Below are 25000 nucleotides of genomic sequence, written 5' to 3'. Positions count from 1 at the left end.
CAAACCCAGTCTAAAATCTATTAAGCAAAAACACAACCAAGAATCATCTTTTTGGTCAATTACAACCCCTATCCTGCTCACTGTTGCCTTGTTTCACGGCGAGTTTGAAAACTCAGTCTGATGGAGTACAGCACAGACTGCTCGTCTGAAGTGCAAGATATTATTTTAAATGATTTCATGATGGAAATGCTGAAATTTGGGGAATGAGCTGACAGCGGGTCCACCATCAGATGCATGATAATGCACTCCTGTGTCCCTCACTGCACCGAGAACAGGTTTCAAAGGTGCGCCACAGGAGTGCATTATCATGCATCTGATGGTGGACCCGCCGTCAGCTCATTCCCCAAATTTCAGCATTTCCATCATGAAATCATTTAAAATAATAAAGGCAACGAGATTCGTCTCATCACTGTAGCAGCCAAGTGGAAAATAACTTTGCATTTCAAATGGCTTTTCATAAAGGAGACAGGCGGCTTCTCTTTTGTCAGATTAGTGCACTAGAACCTTCAGAATGGGAATGAAGGGAGTGTGTGAAAGCACGTACACACAATCACACACTCAATGACAGTAAGTGGAGACAGAAAGCGCTCAGTCTTAATGTGTGCATAACCCGCACCTATCGTTGCAAGACGAGCAATATTTGGCTACTAAATACCCAGTGTTCCCTCTACTTATGATAACATACAGGTACACAAGACTTCCTCCTGTTCAAGTAGGTCAGGGCTTGTGGGCCAAAAGGGTCAAGGCTGGAAGGAGAGAGAACCAGATTATTCCCTGTAAAGTCATTGAAAGCTGGTGTGGGGCTACTGCAAAGCTGCAGATACTGCAAACACAAGCTGGTTTCAACAGGGCACTGACACGACTCCATTTCATATGATATAGAGACTGTGATTATGAGCTGAATCAGAGTCACGGCTTACCATGAACATGGCTCTGAAGTTGCTGAGGTCAGTGAAGAGTTCCTCCACGGATGTCTTCTTTGAGTCGATGGCGAAAAACTCCAGCATGTTGAGGTAAAGGGTCACCATATTACTGTGCATGATCTTCAGCTTCTGATACTGATCTCTCGCCTGCGTAGAGAAACTGTGAGGAATCATTGTCAAGGACTTTTCCAAAACAGTATTGAAAAGTGAATGAGAAAACATGTTGTCAACAGGATTTTCATTAAAATAATTTAAGGAATAATACATTTTCGTCTTTATTGTGATACTTTGGTTAAATGAATTAAATAAAATGGTTAGAAAAAAAAAAGAAAAAAAAAATCATTTTCAGTTGTTCCAGAGTAAAAATGCTGTTTCTGATTGCAGGTAACAAATTAACCCCCAAAAACCAATGACCCAAGGAAACAATCATCCTTACTTCTGCACCTTTGAACATAAATACACAAAAAAATGTCAATAAATCGGCAGTAATTTATGCAATTGTTATTTAATTTTCAAGTTTATTATTTCAGTGCTCTCTCATTTCAAGGCAAGGAAATTTAATCTTTTATTTTATTCTAAAAGGTTACCATTTGAAGAGGATGTTGTGAAATGCAAGAGATTAAGCGTAGTTTCCGCTAAGAATAAACCAAAATGAAAACAATTCACTTTTAATGCCTGATCGAAAGACTACAAGCCCATAATGCAACACTTGCTAAAGTTGTGCAACCCGCACATGCAAAAACCCAGACACATATCGTATAAGAGGATATAAATAGTTCACATGTAGGCTAAAAGTCCAGTTAATTTTAATTATGGTTAAAACTGCTGCACTTCTGCACAGAGCCAAGTGCTTTATCCATTACTGCTCTTTATCCAATTAAAATGCGCTGTGCTGGTGTGTACAGTAGGAGCCAATGCATAACATGTAATTTATTGGGAAAGCATGTATACACACAGGCATTTTATTCTTTAACAAACATAATTATAGATGGCTAAAAAGTACTTGTAGACAGTCATTTAAACCAGTGTTTATTTTATGCACATTTATTTGCAGCCCACATGCATTTATATCGAATGTAAGCGAATGTCTGCAAAGCCCATGTTTTTAAGGTGACCCTTATGGCAACACTGAACAACCATAAATTTATTCAGATCTGAGCAAGACTAGAAAAAAACCCTAAATTTTTCACTTTTTAAAGGGGTCATCGGATGCAAAATTCACTTTTAAATGGAGTTTGCATATAAATGTGTCTTTGCAGTGTGTGGACACACCACCATACAATACCGTTTGAATTTTCTGAGCAATATGACATGTTGCTCATGCTCCGCCACGACCACTGACAGACTGTCCCGTATTAGCATATTTCCGCCCTCAGCCATTTGTATACTGTCCACCAAGGCAGATTGCCAAGACAGCACTTGTCTTGTGTCGACATCACCCATGGAAGAGAGGGGTGGGGTGAGCAGATGCTCATTATCATTTAAAGAGACATGCACCGAAACGGGTCGCTGTGAACAAAGCTGTTTTTGAGGAGGTAAAAAGGGTGTTGTTTTACACAACCATTAATGAATTTTAACCAAAGTGTGTTACAAACTTTACATGAAGACCCTAAAGAATCATACCAACTTGTGGAAAATAGGCATTCGATGACCCCTTTAAAGATAATGAGAGAATGGAAGTTAACCCCCTGGGGTCGGCCGTTGCGCCGATGCGATTGTCTCGCTTTTTTTCTTGTCAGTTCAAAAGAGACTCAAATAACTCAGCCGAATTTTGTCATACAGGCAAGTGTTATGCATCATTCAAAACTGTTAAATGTCTTTTATTTGTGTACACTAATAATAAAAACAAAATGTTGAGTTTTTCGTAAAAAAAAAGAAAATAAACGATGCATGTTCTGCCGTCTCTCTCAATATGAAGTGCATTCTGAAACGCGACAGAAAATGATCTGTAACTCCGCGAATGCTTGTCACTGTGACATGAAACGTCTTTACAAAGCTTGAAGTCTCCATTTTTTTAAATGATGTAAATCATATCAAAAACAAATATTCTCTGTTTAATCAAATTAAAACTGAAATTGTACCGCAAATGGTTATGGATAATTTATAGCACGTGATTATATAGCATGTGTTCACGCCATCTCTCATGCTGTTAAGTGTAACCAGTGTAGGACCTGCATTTAAATAAATGTCTACAGTCTACAGAGACAGATGCAGTTGTAACCTAAATTTTTTATTTGAAATTGTTTTGATCTAACGGACCGATGCCACTCCAATTCATTGTTGACCATTAGTTGATCAAAGATCTAACTCTTTTGAAAACATGAAATGATAGTTGGATGAAAATGTAATTTTACTATCGGTGAACACCTCATATGTGGTGGATAAACATGGCGATTTCCTTCAAATTTCTATTAAAGCACATTAATGCAGTAAAATTCATACCTAAATGCACAACTTAAATAGAGTTTTGCTCTTTTGGTAAAAATTTTTTCATTCATTTTTTTCATGGTAAGGTGACATTTGCATGGAATTGCTCAATATTAATAGTTGCGCATGTCATTAATTAACACCTTACACGTGTTCACTTGCATATCACATGAACACTGCCATATGTGTGCACATTGAAAAATAACATGCTGGGAACACAAGTCTGGTGTGAAAAAAAGGGATGGGAGAAAATCTTTGATGAAGATCAAAGTTTTCCTTTTGGAATGGAGAGTGAAACAATCTACTGTACATACATGCTGACAAAGAAAGAAAACAGTGGGCCAGAAGGAAAATATATATACATGTGTGTGTGTGTGTCCTTGGGGTAGGGATGGGACAATTACCGGTTTCACTATAAACCACGATAAAATGTACTGACGGTTAGTATTATCGTTCAAATTTTAATTATCATTAAAATTGTGTTTGATTATCGCGATTTTAATAACTCACTGTAAATCCTGTCCATCCAGCAACAGTCTGACGCAGCCGCAGCGCGCAATGGGGACATTCTAAAACGCTTAACGTGAAAAACGCTTAACGTGGCTTACTTTACTAAGACAGTGATATTAAATTACCAAAGTCAGTACACAAACTCACAACACCCTCCCCCTGTCGGTGATTGGTTGGAACACTATTTGTTTTGGTTTTGAGTGTTTGGCTAAACCATTTGTTTTTGTGTGCAGATCTCAGAGCCTAGGCTGCCTACAGAGACGCGTTTTTTTGACGGCATGCTTATGGGGTGGGCAGCTAGCGGATCGTTAGGAAAGATTAGATGAATGTGATAAAAATATTTTTGGGCCTGAAATCACTGATACCACCTTTAATCGAGAATGGTCACTACAATAGGTGGGAAACACTTCAAATCTGCCGAGTCGTGTTGTGTGACCATCACCCACTGTTTATAGCGAACGCAAGGCAAGTTAACTTTGACCTCAATACCAAAACTACGTCTGGTAAATATTTGATCACAAAATGTACAAAACAATCGTCCAAAAACGGAGACGCAAGACGGCAAGTTGTATTTGAATGAAACGAGAGAGCGCGTCCGTTGCGATACATGGATGTGCGCCGCTATAATGCGTTGCCATTGACGACCGTCATTATAAAGGAAGGAAATGCCACAGAATATAATCTTGCTTAAAAAAGTGCATAGAGCTGCTGTTTTATTTGTTGTTTGTTGATTTTCAAATATTAAACTGTTTTTAGTGTGAGCATCAGTTCTTTTTGAACACTCATCTCGTTTTAACAAAACCGTGATAATATTGATAATCACGATAATTTTGGTCACTATAATCGTGATATGAAATTTTAATACCGTGTTGGGGTTGGACAAAGATTTTTACAGTATATAAACAAGTGCTAAGAAAATAAAAATATTCTTATTGTTAACTGCTGTATGAGTGAAGTTTCACTAGGATGTAGACCTATAACCCACACATATTCACTATCAAGCGCAAAGAGCTCTTTTTCACATAGTCCGCTTCACTAAGTCACATAAAATGTCTATAACAAACATTAGCATTATGTCTCACACATACTGACACTGTGACTCTTACACATGACATGAAAGAGAGAATCTGGGTCTAATCCTTGCTGTAAGGTCAGGAATGCCTATGCAAAGATGGTAAGCTTTACTTCAAGTATCATAACTAATATTTTGGACTTTGATGTGGTTTTTAATTAGTAATCCTGTTTGAAGCTGGTGCCTCACATCACACTATTCCCACCTCCCCCCAAAAAAATCGGTTAAAACTTTAAATCAACGTCCAAAGAAATGTTGCTTTTATTACTGGCATTAGCTTGAGAGAGAGAGAGAGAGAGAGAGAGAGAGAGAGAGAGAGAGAGAGAGAGAGAGAGAGAGAGAGAGAGAGAGAGAGAGAGAGAGAGAGAGAGAGAGAGAGAGAGAGAGAGAGAGAGAGAGAGAGAGAGAGAGAGAGAGAGAGAGAGAGAGAGAGAGAGAGAGAGAGAGAGAGAGAGAGAGAGAGAGAGAGAGAGAGAGAGAGAGTGTGTGCGTGTCTGTGTGTTTATGAGGTGTGTGTACGAGCTGGCCGCGAGGTGAACTGTTTTCAGGAGGTGGTGTCAGATTGACTTGTGAACTCCACCACGGCAGTCTCAATGAAGCGCAGTTACACTACAAACAGATCTGTAGTTAAGTGCCACAACAGATAACAATCGCACCTGCTGTCATTCGCCTGTCCTTCTTACGTTAAAGCCTACACAATTCTTCAGGGTATTTTGATTAATTGCTATAAATAATGCTGCATTTGATTTATCAAATATATCTTCATGTATAACTTCTAAATTAATGTATAACTTCTAAATTAATATACACATATATATATAGTATGCGTATATATATAGTGTGTACTGTTTTATATGCATTATAAATGCGTGTTTTTGCTGAATTGAGCAAAATCTCTGCTGTGTGGCAATCTACTGCCCTATATTGCAACAGTTTCTTTGTAAGCTCACCTGAACAGCTTACTTGCATAATCAACTCTTCCTAGGCAAGGTAAAAGTGACTATTAGCCAGAACTGACTAAAAAGTAGTCATCTAGAGACAGGACGGAGCTACTCTAACCCACACATTTCACACCAGGACTCAGGTCCTCCATGACTTATTCATAATGAAGGCATAAGGGAGGGCAGGCAGGCCGGACAGCGATGCTTGTTTGGCATACACATGAAATCTTTTGGGAGTTCTTTCGGTGGCATACACACACAGATCTGTTTTGTGCGTCTCCTCTGCTGTCTTTTATACTGCAAGTTCATTCACGCCTTCCAAATATGGAACGGAGAATGGGGCGCAGGGGACGTGCTCACCTAATGAAAGGAGTCGGACAGACGGTGTATGAGAGCAAGATAAGACTTCATTAACGTTAATACTGATCTGGTTGCTGGTGCTAAGAGCTCAGAGGAAAGAAAAGGGCCTGTGCCGTGTGGAGCCAAGAGGTGTTAGCAGTAACAGAGGAAAGAGAGAGGAATGTGGGTTCTGGGTTTTTGTTCTAAATGACAGAGAGCTAAACTAAATTGAGAGAGAGAGAGGTTGATGGCTGACCCTTGAACACAAGTTCTGTGCAGAGGGATTGAAAAGCATTGATTTTTTTCCTGTACACCTGAGCTTGTTAAGACTCTCATACTGTACACTTACACGACACTAAGACACACTATTAACAAACACACCATAATACAGTACCTGAGACCTACACAAATGCATGTGGACACCCCCTTCTAATGAACCATTTCAGATGCATACTAACAGGTGCATAAAATAAACACAGTCTCCCTAGTCATTTACAGTAGAATAGAACTTAGCAAAACAATGCTATATGCTGTTATAGCAAAAAAAGGGAGGACCAATCCTTAATGTCAATTGTTTCAAAATAAAATGTTAAAAACAAGCACATATGGATGTAATATTCGGGTGTTTACATACTTTTGCCCATTTAGTGTCCATAAAATGTCATGTAGTGTCCATAAAATGTCATGTAGTGTCCATAAAATGCAGCGTCTGGTTAGATTGTATATTTTTAGAGATGCAACACTGGCGAATACTGATAATCTGCATCATGACAGTGTACTGTACAAAACGGTAAGTACTGTACAATGTTTTGCACAAGATTACATTTAAAGGCCCATTCACACCAAGGACGATAACTATAATGATAACGGTAAAGACATAGTTCTAAAAATTGTTCTAAATGTAAAAGAACAACAGTCCACACCACAAATAGTGTATAACAATAACGGCACAGTAAAACAATATCATTGGAATCACTTTCAGAACGTTTTTTCCCCCCAGCTGATGAACGATAAAACCACTGACAGCCAATCAGAATCCATTTTGTTTGAAGAGCGAAAGCATTTAAAGTGACAGACTACAAAACAGCAGAGCATGCTTAAAATAAACAATGATATTGTCCTCTGGTGTGAACGCTAATATAGTAATTGTTATAGTTATTGTTCTTGGTGTTCATTTTTAAAGACAATAATAATTTAACATTTAAGACCCAAATGTTATTAAATTATTATTGTCTTTAAAAATGAACTCTAAGTGAGTGTTAGATGAAGGAAAAGGCAATTCTAAAAGACAAACAAAACAAAAAAACATTAAAGAAAAACTCCAAAATCAGCTGACAACTGCTATGGTGCCAATATATCACACATCCCTAATATTTCAGCACATTACTACGCAAGACATACAAATGCAACGTTGATGCCCATTGTAAGAGGCTACTGCAAATACCCACCAAGAGCTGCCCACCAAGTGAGCATATTTTTGGCATCATCAGTGTTTTCAAATTTGAAAAACAATACCCAAAAATGCTGTCTAGCAGGGTAGCTCTCTAGGATTTGAGTCAATGCATTCATAAAATATATCGGTAGGGACAAGGCACTAAATGTAGCTATTAAAAATTAAATAAATAAAAAATAAAAACAAATGAAAAATTAGAGCAGACAAACAAAAAAAGCAGAAAGGGCAATAGAAAAATAACTAAATAAACAGAAAAAAACAGTATGGATGAGAGGAGGGATGTAGGGTGGAAGACAGTCCACTATGTGGCTGGTGAGTGAGATAATAACCTCCCCTGGTAGAGTCTAGCTAGGACAGCGTGAAGGGTAGAGCAGTCGGGTCAGACCCAGAACATGGAATTCACTGGATCATGAGCACCCCACTAAAGTAATAAAGTCAAATCAGTTTTTTGCCCATGAAACAGCAAACACACCAGCAAAAAATAAAACATTCCGTAAGCCTGAGCCCAAAACGAAGCTACACAAGACTACCTGCTCCACAGAGATATACAAAATGCGCTAAAAGAAAGGTTCAATGATGATTATTAGGGTATCTGTTTTGATCAGCGTTTAGTTTGTGCAACTGGTATCACCCCTGGCAACACGTCTGGCTTTCAAACATTTGCCATTAGCAAAGGAGACAGCATCACGACCGCAGGAAATGATTTCAAGAGCAATGACAGACAGCAAGGAAAAGAACTAACAAGCAAGTACAGGAATGTACAACTCCATTATCAAACCAGGTTTCACAAGCAGCCCGGTGAAGTTCAATATAAATAATTTATTCGCACACGCCGACATAAACTCTGATTAGTGTTTGTGAATGTGTGTGAGGTTGACAAGGGTGCCAGAAAATGTGTTGCCACCATGTGCAAGAGAACTAACCGTGTAGATAGCAGCACAGCAATGAATAAGTGTGTTACAACAAAACAAAAAAAAGAAACAAAGAAATGTACAGTGTCTGTGTGTATATGTGTATGCAAACGTGTGAAAGGATATTGCCATCTTGCTGTGGAACAGGTCCTGCTGGTCGTCTGGGGAGCTGAAAGTGTCCAGATCCTTCTCCAACTGCAGCAGGTGTTTCTCCATCTGTCTCAGGCTCTTCTCAAGGTTTTCTGCTGATACTACACACACAGAGAGGTACAGATTTAAAACAATGCACTGACACGCTTTACTTACAGCAGATCCAAAATGCATGTTTCCAGTAGGGATGCACCGAAATGAAATTTCTTGGCTGAGGCCGAATAATAATGAAAAGCTTGGCCGAAGGCCGAATACCGAACGCTTACATTTTTTCCATTTATTTTGCCAATTTTTTCACCATTGCATTAATTAAATAGTAAAAATGTGCTTTTTACTATTTTGTCTTGCTTTTCAGAAAAATAAATAAAAAATCTAATTTCAAAAATACAATTTAGAACTTTTTTTTAACATTCCAGCAGATATTATCCAAACAAAACACAGTATAACTTTAAGGTGCTGTATGTAGTTTTTAGCGGCCTCTAGCGGTGATGTTTCAGATTGCAACCAATAAGTTTACAAGCGCGTGCTCTTACGCATTTATGAGCGAGCACTGTGGGTACCGGCCAGACTGAGACGCAACCGGACGTAACACACAAAGCATTCCATAACATGCTGGAAACTCAGGTAAACTCCCACTGCAACGTTACAATAATAGGCTACTTTTATCAGCTTGATGTTGAACTAATGCTCCATGCTCGTACCATGATAAGTATGGAACCCTATCAATCGTGCCGAATTCTGTCACTGCAAGCACTACTTCACATTTTCTTCAGGAAATGTACATTCTAGGTTTGTAGATAAGGTTTCTCCATTGTTCAAATACCCTGCCGATGTTGATCCATGTTTTTTTACCCGAAGTTCATCCGATTTACGTCTGGCCTTACGAGCTTCAGCAGAAAAAACTTTTTGTTTTTGCTTTTTATCAATATGTGGAGTTTGTGTTGGAGTCTGTGTTTTGCTGGGCGCAGGTCGTTTCTTAGTGTTATCAGACATGTCATAAGTTGCACAAGTCATAAGTCCATGTCATAAGTTGCAGTGTCGTCGCTGTTGAGTGCAAAGTCAGTAGGGCGAGAGGCTCGGGAGCGTGCATGCAGGTGACGTCACTGGCGGTAAATCCGACCTGGGACCTTCACATAAAAATAAGAATATTTGCTTTCAGAGGTAATAGCAAAACCTGCAAAGTGGATAATTTTAATGTGAGATTACAACCCCTTCACACACAGGCAATAAAAAAATTATTCGTTTTGGTAGAAAAGCTACATACAGCACCTTTAAAATAAATTAGTCCAAAAAAAAAATATATATATATATATTTGGCCATCTTTGAAGCCCCCCTTCTTAAATAGCCTTTAACTGACTGCTGAAAGAATGTAACTGTATGCCTACAACAAAAAAAAGTGCATTAAAAAGTGCAAAAATGTGGATGAACCCACAACAAATGAATAACAAAATTCGAAGGGGTTATTGCTCCTGGGGGTGGGGACTTCTGAGAGATAACCATCTAACTGTTGAGCGGTTGAGCTTGTCCTCCATCTTGCAAATGGGTTATTCTCTTGGAGGATCTCATCGAACATGTCAGACAGCGAGATGGTGCGCGGCTCATCTGTAGTACGAGCCCGTTTTCTCTCTGTGCTGTTTTCTAGTGTTGGGTCCGAGTCCACCTTTGTCGAGTCCGAGTCGAGTCCAAGTCCTTAACAATCAAGTCCGAGTCCAAAGAGGGCCGAGTCAGACTTGAGTCCGAGTCCTTAACATCCGAGTCTGAGTCCAAGTCGAGTCCACAAAGATTTAAATGACTTGAAATTTACCTTTCACAAAGACAATTACTGTTGCTGCTACGTCCGACAAGCCTTTCCGCTCACTCCACACATCATGTTCTCACACAGTGAAACATATATTGTGGAGCAAAAAGGACACTGACAATGTGCCAACAGACAAGACAGAGCAGGCTACTTTTGGTATGAAATAAAGTCTCAGCTTTCAAATTTTGTAATTTTTATGAAATGCAAACCACAAATACTGTTTTGTAGTGCTTTAATGTGTAGGGTCTCAGTTCAAGCAGCACATGAACTGATAATCTCTTCTAGTTATAGCACAAATTAAACAAATGAACACCAGAACTGCAAAAAGAAATCAATACACACTATTTTTCAAGTTCAAGTCCACTGACTTTAATCTACTAAATGGTTTGGTTTGTTTGTCAAAAATTGTGGATATCTGCATTATGAGATTGGTCAGATCGCCTGTCAATCAAATTCCGGCGAAAGGTCTCACCACTGAGCTCTTAAAATAATATTTTAACCTTTACAAAGGATTGCTATGCATAGTTGCAGTCATACGTTTACCCATCTTTCAGAATCTGCGAGGTAATGCTCAAGAATGCAACACGATGCATTAAGAGCCAGGGGGAAACTTTTGAGCAAGATGATGGTGATGTTTAATTTTTTCTTATTTTGTTTTACATGCTAATATCTTATTTAGCCTCTGAAGGGCAGGACTAAATTAATGCATTTTTAAACAAAATAAGAACAATTTACACAAATGATCTAGTTCAAAAGTTTACATCCCCTGGCTCTTAACGGATGTTTCCTTCTTGAGCAACACTAAATGTATGCAGTGTTTGTAACAGTTGTGTATGAGTCCCAGTGTGAAAAGATGGATCTCAAAATCATACAATCGCTGCTAGTAAGGAGTCAAATATGCAGAAGATGCTGGAAAACCAAAGAATGTGCAGGAGCTGGAGGATTTTTCTGAAGACTATTGGGCAGTTTAAGTGTTCAGGACAAACAAGGGACTCATGAACAACCATTACCAAAAAAAAAAAAAAAAAACAGTTGTGTTATAACAACTATAAAAAACAATTATAACTATATAAAAAACAATTATAACACTTTATAATTTACAATGTGAACGTAACCACTGGTCCTCTAGAACAGTGGTTCTCAAAGTGGGGTCGGCACTGCCTGGGGGTCCGTGGAGAGTTTGCTATAAAATTTAAACATACCCGGAGAAAGTGCAGGGCCCATCATCATTCATTACTCCCGCGTTCTGTAACGTTAAACCAATGAACATTCGGCTTTTACATTACGTCAATCTACCAAAACATTTCCCTTAGGCTTTAACTTCACGTCTCACAGCTAATAAATGAATAAATGAAAGCCAATTAAACAGGCGCATTGTGTTCAGCACTCCCCCCGCTTCAACTTTGGGCCAATAGAAACTCTGTTGTTACATTACGTCAATCTGTCAAAGTCGTTATTTCGACATCTCGTTATTTCGCCATAATAAGGGGACATTCTAATCTGCATTAAGCCACATTAAGCGTTCTTATAATGGTTTTCTATGGGAGGAAAATGCTTAACGTGTAATTAAACGTTGCGTTCATATTCTGGGCTCATCTGATTTACATAGCATAGCCTACTTTGTTATGATTTTAGTATCATAATGATTAATAAATACACGCACAATTATCCGTGAACTTGATTTAAAGGAGAACTCGGCAACTCTAGCGAACTCTAGTCACTTCTTCGCTGATTTTCCCTTTTGTTGTCGCATGTTTTCCCCACGAGCTCCCCCTACAGCTGTGGGGGGGGCGTATATTTCACAACACGGTCGTAATAAACTCACTTGCGGCGGCCTCCTCCCCCTCTCTACCGCTGCTCATGTGCGTTTGTTTTGATCGGAGCAAGCCAACTGTATCGTGTGGAGCTATGTCTACCGAGGTGGGTAATCTGGTAATACATCATACATGCGTGTGTGTTTATGTTGAATTGCCGTAAAGCGATTCGTGTTTCGCGCTCGTTCTCGTTCTCGCTTTAATCGATTTAATCATACACTCGATTTAATTATATCACATGGAACCGATCCAACCGATATAGATATCATTCCACAAAGTGACGATGTCACTGACCATTACATGGTAACTTGCATATTACGTACTCCTGTAATATATCATGCTGCGCCGCGTTATCGATTAGGCAGAACAATCCTTCCATCCACCATAGATAATTTTTCAAACAGCTTATCGGATCTGTCTCAGCTGCTCAGTGAACCCAAACAAACAGATGAACTTGAGGAATTAACTAGCACTATGAGCACCATTCTCTCTGGATCATTGGATATTGTTGCGGCCAACCACGTCTCACAGCTAATAAATGAATAAATGAAAGCCAATTAAACAGGCGCATTGTGTTCAGCACTCCCCCCGCTTCAACTTTGGGCCAATAGAAACTCTGTTGTTACATTACGTCAATCTGTCAAAGTCGTTATTTCGACATCTCGTTATTTCGCCATAATAAGGGGACATTCTAATCTGCATTAAGCCACATTAAGCGTTCTTATAATGGTTTTCTATGGGAGGAAAATACTTAACGTGTAATTAAACGTTGCGTTCATATTCTGGGCTCATCTGATTTACATAGCATAGCCTACTTTGTTATGATTTTAGTATCATAATGATTAATAAATACACGCACAATTATCCGTGAACTTGATTTAAAGGAGAACTCGGCAACTCTAGCGAACTCTAGTCACTTCTTCGCTGATTTTCCCTTTTGTTGTCGCATGTTTTCCCCACGAGCTCCCCCTACAGCGGTGGGGGGGCGTATATTTCACAACACGGTCGTAATAAACTCACTTGCGGCGGCCTCCTCCCCCTCTCTACCGCTGCTCATGTGCGTTTGTTTTGATCGGAGCAAGCCAACTGTATCGTGTGGAGCTATGTCTACCGAGGTGGGTAATCTGGTAATACATCATACATGCGTGTGTGTTTATGTTGAATTGCCGTAAAGCGATTCGTGTTTCGCGCTCGTTCTCGTTCTCGCTTTAATCGATTTAATCATACACTCGATTTAATTATATCACATGGAACCAATCCAACCGATATAGATATCATTCCACAAAGTGACGATGTCACTGACCATTACATGGTAACTTGCATATTACGTACTCCTGTAATATATCATGCTGCGCCGCGTTATCGATTAGGCAGAACAATCCTTCCATCCACCATAGATAATTTTTCAAACAGCTTATCGGATCTGTCTCAGCTGCTCAGTGAACCCAAACAAACAGATGAACTTGAGGAATTAACTAGCACTATGAGCACCATTCTCTCTGGATCATTGGATATTGTTGCGCCCATTAGATTAAAAAAGGTCAGAGAGAAAAGTAAAGCACCATGGTACAACAATACTACGCGTGTTCTAAAGAGAGAAACCCGTAATTTAGAGCGTAAATGGAAACAAACCAACTTAGAGGTCTTTAGAATCGCATGGAAAGACAGTATGTCACGTTATAAAAAGGCCCTAAAAGCGGCCAGGGCTGAGCATCTACGCAAACTAATAGAAAACAACCATAACAATCCTAAGTTCTTATTTAACACAGTGGCGAGACTAACAAATAAACAGATGTCTCCTGAACAAAATATTCCATTACAGTTTAGTAGTAATGATTTCATGAAGTTCTTCACTGAGAAAATAGAAAACATCAGAACCACAATTGTAAACGTTCAATCCTCAATCGCGCCTTATAATTCAGCCTCAATTATCACCCCGCAAGAACAATTACAGTGCTTTACAACTATAGAACAAAAAGAGTTAAATAAACTTTTTACTTCATCTAAAACAACAACATGTTTACTAGATCCTATACCAACTAAACTATTGAAAGAAGTGTTACCTGTAGTGGAAGAGCCTCTCCTCAATATTATTAACTCGTCTTTATCTTTAGGTTATGTTCCAAAAACATTTAAACTGGCAGTTATAAAACCTCTCATTAAGAAACCACAATTAGATCCGAATAATCTAGTAAATTATAGACCCATTTCAAATCTACCTTTTATGTCTAAAATACTAGAAAAAGTTGTGTCCGCTCAACTGGGCTCTTTCTTACAAGAAAATGACACCTATGAAAAGTTTCAGTCTGGGTTCAGGCCGCATCATAGCACTGAAACTGCGCTCGTTAAAATCACAAATGATTTACTTTTAGCTTCTGACCAAGGCTGTATCTCAATATTAGTTTTACTTGATCTTAGTGCTGCGTTCGATACTATAGATCATACAATACTCTTAGATCGACTACAAAATTATACTGGTGTTCAAGGACAAGCATTAAGCTGGTTTAGATCGTATTTATCTGACCGCTACCATTTTGTTTATTTAAATGGAGAAAAATCTATCATAACTCCAGTAAACTATGGAGTGCCGCAGGGATCTGTGTTAGGCCCTCTATTATTCTCAATATATATGCTGCCACTTGGAAATATTATAAGGAAACATGGAATTAGTTTCCATTGTTATGCTGATGACACTCAAATCTATATTTCATCACGGCCAGATGAAAACGCTAAATTATCCAAATTGACAGAGTGTGTTAAAGATATAAAAGATTGGATGACGCATAATTTTCTTTTATTAAATCCAGACAAGACAGAGGTACTACTTATCGGTTCAAAAAACCACCCACAAAACCTCTCACAATACAACTTTAACATAGTAGGATGTCCTGTTACTTCATCCTCTACAGTAAAAGACCTGGGTGTTATATTAGACTGCAACCTGTCTTTTGAAAATCATATTTCATATGTTACAAGAACAGCCTTTTTCCACCTTAGAAACATTGCTAAGCTACGTAATATGCTATCTGTTTCTGATGCAGAAAAGTTAGTTCATGCATTCATGACCTCGAGACTAGATTACTGTAATGCGTTATTAGCCGGTTGTCCTGCATCCTCAATAAACAAGCTACAGTTAGTCCAAAATGCCGCCGCTAGAGTTCTAACTAGATCAAGAAAATATGATCATATAACACCGATTTTATCATCTCTACATTGGTTACCTATAAAGTCCCGTATTAATTACAAGGTATTGCTACTGACTTATAAAGCCCTAAACGGCTTAGCTCCAGTCTATTTAACGGATCTTCTATCGCCCTATAATCCATCGCGCTCTTTAAGGTCACTAAATTCGAGGCTTTTGGTCATACCTAGGATATCTAGGTCCACCAAAGGAGGGAGAGCATTTTCACATTTAGCACCAAAACTCTGGAATAGTCTTCCGGATACTGTTCGTTGCTCAGACTCGCTCTCCCAGTTTAAAACTAGATTAAAGACGCATCTCTTCAGCCAGGCATTGATATAATACTTTTAATCCTACAGTTAAATCCGACCTCTAGTTCATAAACGCCAGAGGAGAACTGGCCCCCGACTGAGCCCGGGTTCTCCCAAGGTTTTTTTTTCTCCATTAGGTCACCTGATGGAGTTTTTCGGTTCCTTGCCACTGTTGCCTTTGGCTTGCTCAGTTGGGGATATTTGGGGATATTTAATTGAATTAATCAATCAACGATACTATTGATCAGCATTACCAAACGTAGACGTTCCACTAGAAACAAACATTGATGTATTGTTCTAATTTATTACTGTGAAGCTGCTTTGATACAACCTGTGTTGTGAAAAGCGCTATATAAATAAACTTGACTTGACTCGCTTCTCACGAGACTTCCAATTTCTATTTTGCCGGGACGGTAGTCCCCAAGTTGCAAGGTTGGTTTTCCGCCTGGGAACGCTGGGGGGAGTGGGGAAAGTCACCAATATCACCAGAACAGGTTGTTTAACCATCCAAATGATTTCTAGACAGTTTTATTAAGTTAAAAAAGTTACCAAGTTCTCCTTTAAACAAATGCCTTTCAACTTGTTTGTGCAAAATTCAGAATTAAATGAATGTGCAGCAATTTGTAGAGAGTCCTTAGGCCTACTATACTGTTGTAGCCATTAAATAAGCACATTTAGTTTCATATTTGTTAAAATATTATGATGTTATTTTGTTTCCATTTATGTTAATTTATGAAAAGTGAACAGCATGAGTAGGATGCGCAATATATCAAGAGACATGGAGTGGGTCAGACATGATTTTGACCACTTCATTAAGTTTGTTTTGTAGAAAGCATTTCTTTAAAGTGAATTTTGTTTTGTATAAATTGTATCTTAATTTTAATACATTTTTTATCCACCATTATAACAAATATAACAGACACTAATCATGGAGGCGCCCGCGCGGTCACTTGCACTGCACGTTAACTGGAGCGCATCTCATCCTCAAACTCAGTGTATGCCTCACACAGACATGAGAAATACATCAAATACACAAAGCTTGAAATGTCTTAAAACGAAATAATTCAAAACGAAAAGAAATAGGCTACTCTCTGATTATGTAATCCATGATGTGCATTTCTCTCTATAGGCGCGTTCACTACGGAGATGGCGATCATCAACTTCATCTTTGCAGTCAACACTGTAATAAAAATCAATGCACGCCTCACCGGATTTACATGCACATCTTGCTTGTTGCACGCACACATATTATGTAACATTATTATTAATTAATACATCTTTTAGAATATTTGATTGAATGCTGAATGTTGCGCTTGTTCAATTTAATAAAATTAAAACTTGAATTGTGATCATTAAAATAATTTAATATTAAATATTTAGTGGCCAAGTTTTGCTAATTTATTAATAGTGCGTGTGTATATATAGCCTATATATAGAATTGCGCAGCTCCCCGTCAATGATCTAGCACCCCCTCAGCACATGCGTTAACGATTTTGCCGGGGCTTCAGCCCCGAATGTTTTTTGAAAAGTTGACTGACAAAAATGAAACTGGACAATAGCCTATGTAAACCCCCGAAATCATAAGTTGCCTTATTTCATTGTGCTTTGGCTTTGCTGCTGTCTCTGACTAGTGATTGTTGAAATCTGTCTCTGCAGACGCACAACGTGAGTGATTTCAGCCTATCCTAGAATATCTCCAGGATTTGCGCAAGAAAACAGAAAACAATCTTACAGCAATTAAAAAAAAAAAAAAGAATAAATAACGCAGTCAGCATCGCCGCACAGTCCTGTCAGACCAGATGTTGTCAGGCTATATGTCAGTAAAACTTTCCTGTCGTATGACTCGTATCAGCCGTGTGCTCGCAGTGCGCACTCTTCAATATCAAGCGCAAATGCAGCGCGCCCTATCACGCAAAATAAACTACGAGCATGTACGTCGTGTTCTGTCGTCAATTAGGCTAAGTATTGAAATAACCAAAAGGGAGAATAAAATTGTATCATTTTTCATTATTAATATTCTAACATTTTATCAATATTGCAAAGCCATCAAAACTGACTCGTGTCATAAAAAAAATATTTTGTGACCAAAAATGTGAAAAATACATCTAGCCTAAATGATCGTTCTTGACATTCTTTTAAGCAACCCAATTTGTCTAGATCTGTAATATTATTTCATTTGTATAATGAGCTTGTCTTTGTTTTAAATTATATTGTATTTTTATTGTGAGTGTGTTGGAACAGCTGCACAGTCGATTTAGTCAGCTTGATTAACATTATTACAATGTATTCCTATTTAACACAGATGTTCTTTGCTAATTACAGAAACTATAAGCAAAATATAAGCATAAATATATATTTATAAAATAAACAAACAAAAGATTGCACTGGTGTTTGATTAATATCTATATGCAAAATAATCTATATGCAAAAATATGTGATTGTGTATTGTCAACAATAAGCAGAAACATTCTGCATTTCCATTTTCTAGTGTGGATCATTAATTTCAACATTTATCCTCATTCTCATGTATAAGAATCTGTTATCTGCTTGACAAATAATTTATGTATACTGCCCACTGACATGCTTTTAAAGCTATTGTTATCAAAAAATGTTGGCCTTCAAACACCTTAAAATGCACATATGTAGGTCAGAGAAATCCAAATTTTCTCGGGGGAGTGTGCACCCGAACCCCCCTAACTACCTCACATTTGAATGTGCGTGTCTGTGGGGTAATGTGGGCTGGTGTGGCTGCCCCCTGCATATAGACCTACAATATACATTTATTCTCTGTATCGAATCATTGTTATCTAATTACCCTCCCCCAGCCCCTGATGTTTCGGGCTCAGCCCCTGATGTTTTTAAAACCTAGAAACGCCCCTGCCCCTTTCTCATCTTTCTCTCTCTCTCACACACACACACACACACACACACACACACACACACACACACACACACACACACACACACACACACACACACACAGATGATTTAGCTATTACATTTGTGTTGCGGTTATAAGGGGGTCCTTGGAATTTTTTCTTCCCTATGAGGGGTCCCTATCTAAAGATAGTTTGAGAACCCCTGCTCTAGAAGCATGAAAAACTAAACTATTATTTAGATCAATAGCGCTCCCTTTAAGCCATGACTTAGGCCTTACCGCGTTCTGCACTCTCACTAAAACTCTCGTCATAAACACTGAACTTGTCCACACTGCACGGTGAATCTCTTATTTATATAGCGTCTAGACTGTTGTTTATGAGAGGGATTTGCGAAAGGATAAAGCTTGCACTGATTCTAAAACATCTCTGATTTGCCACTGCGTTCATGCGCTTAATATTCATGTCTGTGATTGGCTACAATGCTCAACACTGAAACAACACAAGGAGTTTCGTTTCATTTTTATTGTGTACTCCAGTGCCCGGACTCGACTGTACTCGGAAAAATTTACTCAGATGGAGTGTACTCGGATGGAGTGAAGTTTTCTTAGGTTTAATAAAAATGGTTCCCTGTGAATAAAGCAAATGCTGAAATCTAAAATTACAATAAAATTACTGCACAGAACGTGAAATGCGAAGTGTAATTATTATTATTTAAAAGATCTTAAAGTCAACAACAACATAGCTTACAATAATAACAGAAAAAGAGAGCCGCTCAGTAGTAAACCATTAATTTTAGTCTCATTTACCACCGAGCTACTTTCAAATTTCACAAGCTTTTGGCTGGCTGGTAGCTGGTGCTAATTCCCATCTGTGCCTAGCTGTGACATTAGGTGCTTTAGCTTATTTCACCTGTAGTATCTTTGCTCGTTGATGCCCGGAACATGTCTGTTATTTTGGAGCATTTTGCTGCCGCCTCCTCATTTTTTTTTTCCTTTTGAGTCTGACCTTCTCAGCGCCACATTTCCCTTTTCTTTTTTGTCTTTCCATAATTTGGGGATGTTTACACCTGGCCACTTTATTTGTTTTCTCAGATCGGATAGCTATCTGATTTATCGAAACGATTCCAGTTACACCTGGTCACATAAATGTGTTTTTGCAAAACGGATATAAATCCAATCTTCAATTCCCACGCTATATGCAGATTTAATGGAGTGCATGTCACCGAAAGCAACAGATAGCCTATGAACTGCATTTTATTGATCATCAGCTAAAATTTCAAAATCAAAGACCGCAATAAGAGAGAGCGGCTACAGTCGTGGTAAGATCATTTCAGTTCTTTACTTTTAATGAAGATGATTGTGTTAAGCGTCTGCGACTTACTTTCACTTTGATTCACTTAGTTTGCACGTTGGCTTGATGAGTAGATGCTCAGCTGCGATCCGATTCGGATTCAAATCCGTCTCGAATGCGAAACGCATTTACAGGGGGGCATTTACACCTGGTCTTTTCACGATCGGATAGCTATCCGATCGCAGAAAGCGCATTAAGTGGACAGGTGTAAACAGCCCACTCACTCACACACTGACTTCCAAAACGTGACGAGGAAAAAAAGATGTGTTCGATGGTTTTACGTCATAGGCCGACAGGCTATGCCATTTGGGGAGGAGCCGCTCACTGATCCCCCTATATATTTTAAAATCATAGACATGGTTGGACCTGCACTTCGTTAGTGCTTTCTGATTAACCTGTGCTTCTATTAAAATAAGAGGCTGATGCGGCCCGTCATACAGGTTTAGCAGAGAGGCTGCACAGTTTGACCGGATGGTGTTGCTAAGAACTTGCAATGTATAACTATTATCAGGCCCTCGCGGCCTCAAAACACTACCGGCCCACCGGGAAAAGTCCAGACTCTCCCGATTGCCACTCCTCCCCTGGTCTCCATCACCTAGCAGCTTTCCCAAATCCAACTCAGCCTGGATCATTTCTCCACACCGCCGACATGTTTGCTGCATTTATAAAGCATGCACCTCTCACTCTACGCTGGTTACTATTTGATCATGTCATCAAAAACCTCATTGTTCGGCAAAAATTATTTCGTCTTTTTACTTATAATTTCGGTTGCCAAACAATCGGTGCATCCCTAGTGTCCAGATGACAAACACTCCTCAGAAACCAAGTTCTTTTTTTTTTTTCTTTTTTTTAGATTTCAGAGCTATAACGGAAGGGAAAATTTCAAGTCTGTTCCTCACACAAAGCTGCAGTATGTCTTTAGAAGACTATGATACAATCTGTTGTGAGTCCTTTTTATAGCTAGACAGCAAACAAAAAAAGTAGAGAGAGTTGACGTCTCTTCTTTCACACACAGTATGAGACGTCAACAGTGTAGCTGTTTAATCATTTTTAACTGAGGACTCACTGGTGTTAATTATTTTATATATATTTTTATTTCAAAGCAATTTATTGCCATTTGTTTGCAATTTTTGTTTTCTATGCAATGCATCTGATGTGTTTGGTTCATCTATGCAATTACAACAAGAAAAAAAAAGATAATAGCATTGATAAAGAGCAGGGTAACACTTAATAATAAGGTCTCATTAGTTAATGTGAGTTAAAAATTTTAGTACAATGAGCAATTTATTTGTAACAGTATTCATTAATCTTTGTTAACATTAGATAACAAAATACTGATCGTTGTTAGTTCATGTTAGCTCAGATCCATGAAATATTGTTAACAGATAAAAAGTAGTGCATTAATAAATGTTGAAATACAAATCGACTAAGATTAATAAATGTTTTGGAAGTATTTTTCATTGTTAGTTCATGTTGACTAATGTTAACAATTGGAACAGCATTTTATCACATGGTAAATGCTACATTTTGCACATCTGAAGTGTGTCTTCAACTGGAGTGTAAATGTGCGTAGTCAATTGTATGAACACCTGTCACAGTGTGTGGAGGTTACTATTCTCAACATTTTATCGAAATCACATTAGTGTTCCTCTCTCACACACATCACGGAATAGGTGCAGACTCATTTAGGATGTACGAGGTTAAAATTGATGCTCTTTTTATTTATTTATTTGTGTGTGTGTGTGTGTGTGTGTGTGTGCGTGCGTGCGTGCGTGCGTTTGTTTCAGAAATTACACACATCAGCTTTATAGCGTACCATTTCTAAAAGGTTCAATGCCCTATTAGCAGACTCTATTACATAAAACTATCATTTTTTAGAGATATATTTGGTTCATTATTATTACATAATGAACGGGGAGGCCTGCATCTTTCACCTGTTCCTCACACATGCTGGTAGTTTGATGAGGTAATTATGTGACTTTAATAAGAGGCTCAGGTTTGATTAAGCAGACACTGTTAGGAGGGGACGATCTTGTTCCATGCACAGTGTTAGCTTAATGTGATGGGACACATTGACTGAACCTCATGGGTTGAGATTTGGCTTATATGTGCTCAGCTTAGCAGGATATTATTTATTGCATTTTCATGAGGAATTGTGTAAATGTTAAACTATTTAACGGTAATCTGCTTAGTTAAGGCAGACTTTGTGTGTGTGTGTGTGTGTGTGTGTGGGGGGGGGGTTGTCCTTAATGATTTTTAACATGCACGAAGAACAATTTGAGGCTTTTAGCAACTAATTGTGCCTCTCACACTGTCCATATCTTGGTCTATAGAGTCAAAGCACACATTTTACATTTAGAACAGTACAAAGCTGAATCAAAACCAAAGTGCATACACAACCAGACAGGACAAGCTGAATGCAAAAACCTCACTTTAGCCACAAAAACTCATCTCTAGCTCCCTCTCATGGAGTCAATGTAGAGAGGTAAATGTCTCTATCTGGTCTCACAGTACAGTGTCAGAAGTAGATGACACTGACACTTTGAGTGTGACCCAAGAGTCCAGCACCTACAGACATGTCTGTCAATTTGAATATCTGTAAGATACATTTATTCATGCACAAAGTATTATTATGCAGCATGTTGGGGAGACATGTCCTAAGCAATTAGCCTTGTGAACAATAAAGTACCAAACCATTAAAAAGTTTGGGTTTGGTAATATTTTATTGTAATGTTTTTCAAACAATATATTTTTGTGAAAAAAATAATAATATTTTTTTTATTACCGGTAATAGAAATTAAAAAGAACAGTATAATAAAAGTTTTGGAACAAACTTTCATCATGATTAATCTGTGTTGTTTCTGTACAGGTCAAAGACAAATGATTTTGAATTTAGATATATGGCAGGATTGTTTGCGTTTACATTAAAAAAAAAGTATACATCTATACACAAACTAACAACCAATTTCATCTTTCAGACACCATCTTTAGATCACAGAATCAAAACACACAGGATTGTGGGATATCATAGGCAGCAAATGATACATCTACTGTATGCTGCCTGCAGAAGCAGTATTTTTCAGCTTTCGGACAAAGCTGCCGTCTAGGTAGTTAGCTCATTAGATTTAGAAACGCATCCACTATGTTTCAGGTGCCCTTTCTTAAGAGCCACTTTGGTATCAAAGTGTGAGCCAAAGGAAATAAAAATGTAAAAGAAAGCCTCAATAACAGTCAGCAGGTGCTCCTGAAAAAAAACACTAAAGAAACACACATGTACTGTATGAACCCTCCATTAGCAGCCACTGAAGGGAATCACCCTAGACCTAACCGCACCACAATGGGAGACAAAAACATAATAGTTGGGGAATGACAATAGCTAATTCTTAATGAAAGCATCTCCAGGAGAAAAAACATACATCTGCAAATGTGAGCTCTAAAGGACAGAATAATGGAAGTAATATCTGTAAAACAATCAAAGGCTGTTTCCTGAGGGGCGTGCAGGGACAGACGTTCAGTGTGGTGGGGATATGTTACCCATAATGCCATTTCAGCTTTGATGAAGGGCACAAGAGCAGGCAGCACTAATGAAATGGGGAACGGGAGAGAAAGAGACAGACAGGGAGAAAAAAAAGTGAAAGTAATAAAAAGCTGCAGAGCCAGAGTAGGAGAAAGAGGACATGACAGAAAAACCTACATTGCTCCAGCCTTCCTTCCTTGGAAAACAAAAGGAATGTCTGAGCTGCTCATTTCAATACAGTGAAACTAAATTGTGACCATAAGCCATCAAGCACCAAGAAAAAAAAGACAGCAAAGCATCATAAAAGCACACCATATGGGTTTGGAGCAATGTGAGGGTGACTAAATGACATAATTCACTTTTTTTAGGTCAAATTCAGCTAACAGTTCGTAATTAAGTCAACATGAATCAAAAATCAACCCCATTAGGTCTTAATAAATGTCCCTGGTCTTACTGTGAATCATTCTTCAAAGTATATTATTATAAAAATAAAAATAAAAATAAATCATAATAGTTAATATTGTATAAAAATGTAATAACATTCCCAGCCTGTGAAACTTTCATGTTCAGCTGATGCAATCAACACACTACACAGCCAGAGAACAACGATATTAACCAATAATATTACAACCTAACAAGTCTAACAATCCAATAAAATCCCAACTACTAAGTCCTGCCCTCCATCATTTCCTGCTGACTTATGTTTCATTTAAAAAAACACAAGTTTTAAGTTCCTTGTAAATACTTTCTCTAAGGCTGACAGACATATAGGCAGGGCATCTTATTAATCACTCTCTCTTATAATCCTGTTTGATTGCACTGCCAAAACTCTCCCTACCCTGCTTTCTGGAAGCATTAGGTAACGCAGTGAGTTTCTCTGGTCCTGTTGTGACTCTGCCTCTAGGGCTGCCGAGGGCAACGTGACCTCACACAACGGCCCCTCGGCTTCTCTCTGTCTGCTAAAACACACACAGGCAGATAGACATAGACTGTCTGAAAATATCAGCTTATATTAGTGGATTCTAATCGTGATGTGTTCAGATTAAGATTTACAATAAAAGGATCCGGAGATCTGACACAACTCACCGGCCTTATAATTATGAGCGGACAAACGCACACACACAAGCTGACATAATCTCTGTGTCTAGTGTTGCTGAGAGAGTGTGAGCAGCAAAATGAGGCTGTGCAGCACAGAGGACATCAAGAATTACAGAAGTCAACAAAAACTCAAACATAGATACTGGTAGTTCATGTGAGAGTGATGTTAAAAATCAGTTAAAGTAAGGTCTCATGTTGGCAGCTATGAACAATACTTTCCCCCCCCCCACTTTTCAGATGGTCAGCCAGGGAGTTGTTAGGGCAGCTAAATCACCTTAAACCAGCAAACTATCCTCGACTAATTAAAGCATTGTATAATTAAGGC

General features: G+C 38.4%; 1 protein-coding gene across 1 annotated transcript in view; it reads right to left on the bottom strand.

Annotated features, from left to right (window-relative positions):
- diaph3 (diaphanous-related formin 3) overlaps positions 1–25000 on the bottom strand; it is a 363248-nt gene that overhangs the window by 88965 nt on the left and 249283 nt on the right. Inside the window, exons 24-25 of the mRNA XM_081358271.1 lie at positions 8701–8827; positions 921–1083 (exon numbers count right to left, since the gene is read on the bottom strand). Coding sequence (XP_081214397.1) covers positions 921–1083; positions 8701–8827 — 290 coding nt within the window. The remainder of the gene's footprint in view (positions 1–920; positions 1084–8700; positions 8828–25000) is intronic.

Source organism: Scardinius erythrophthalmus (assembly GCF_964197995.2).
Source record: "Scardinius erythrophthalmus genome assembly, chromosome: 25".
NCBI classification, from domain to species: Eukaryota; Metazoa; Chordata; class Actinopteri; order Cypriniformes; family Leuciscidae; genus Scardinius; species Scardinius erythrophthalmus.
The sequence above is the reverse complement of the archived record's forward strand: the minus strand, read 5'-3'. Positions and strand labels throughout refer to the sequence as shown.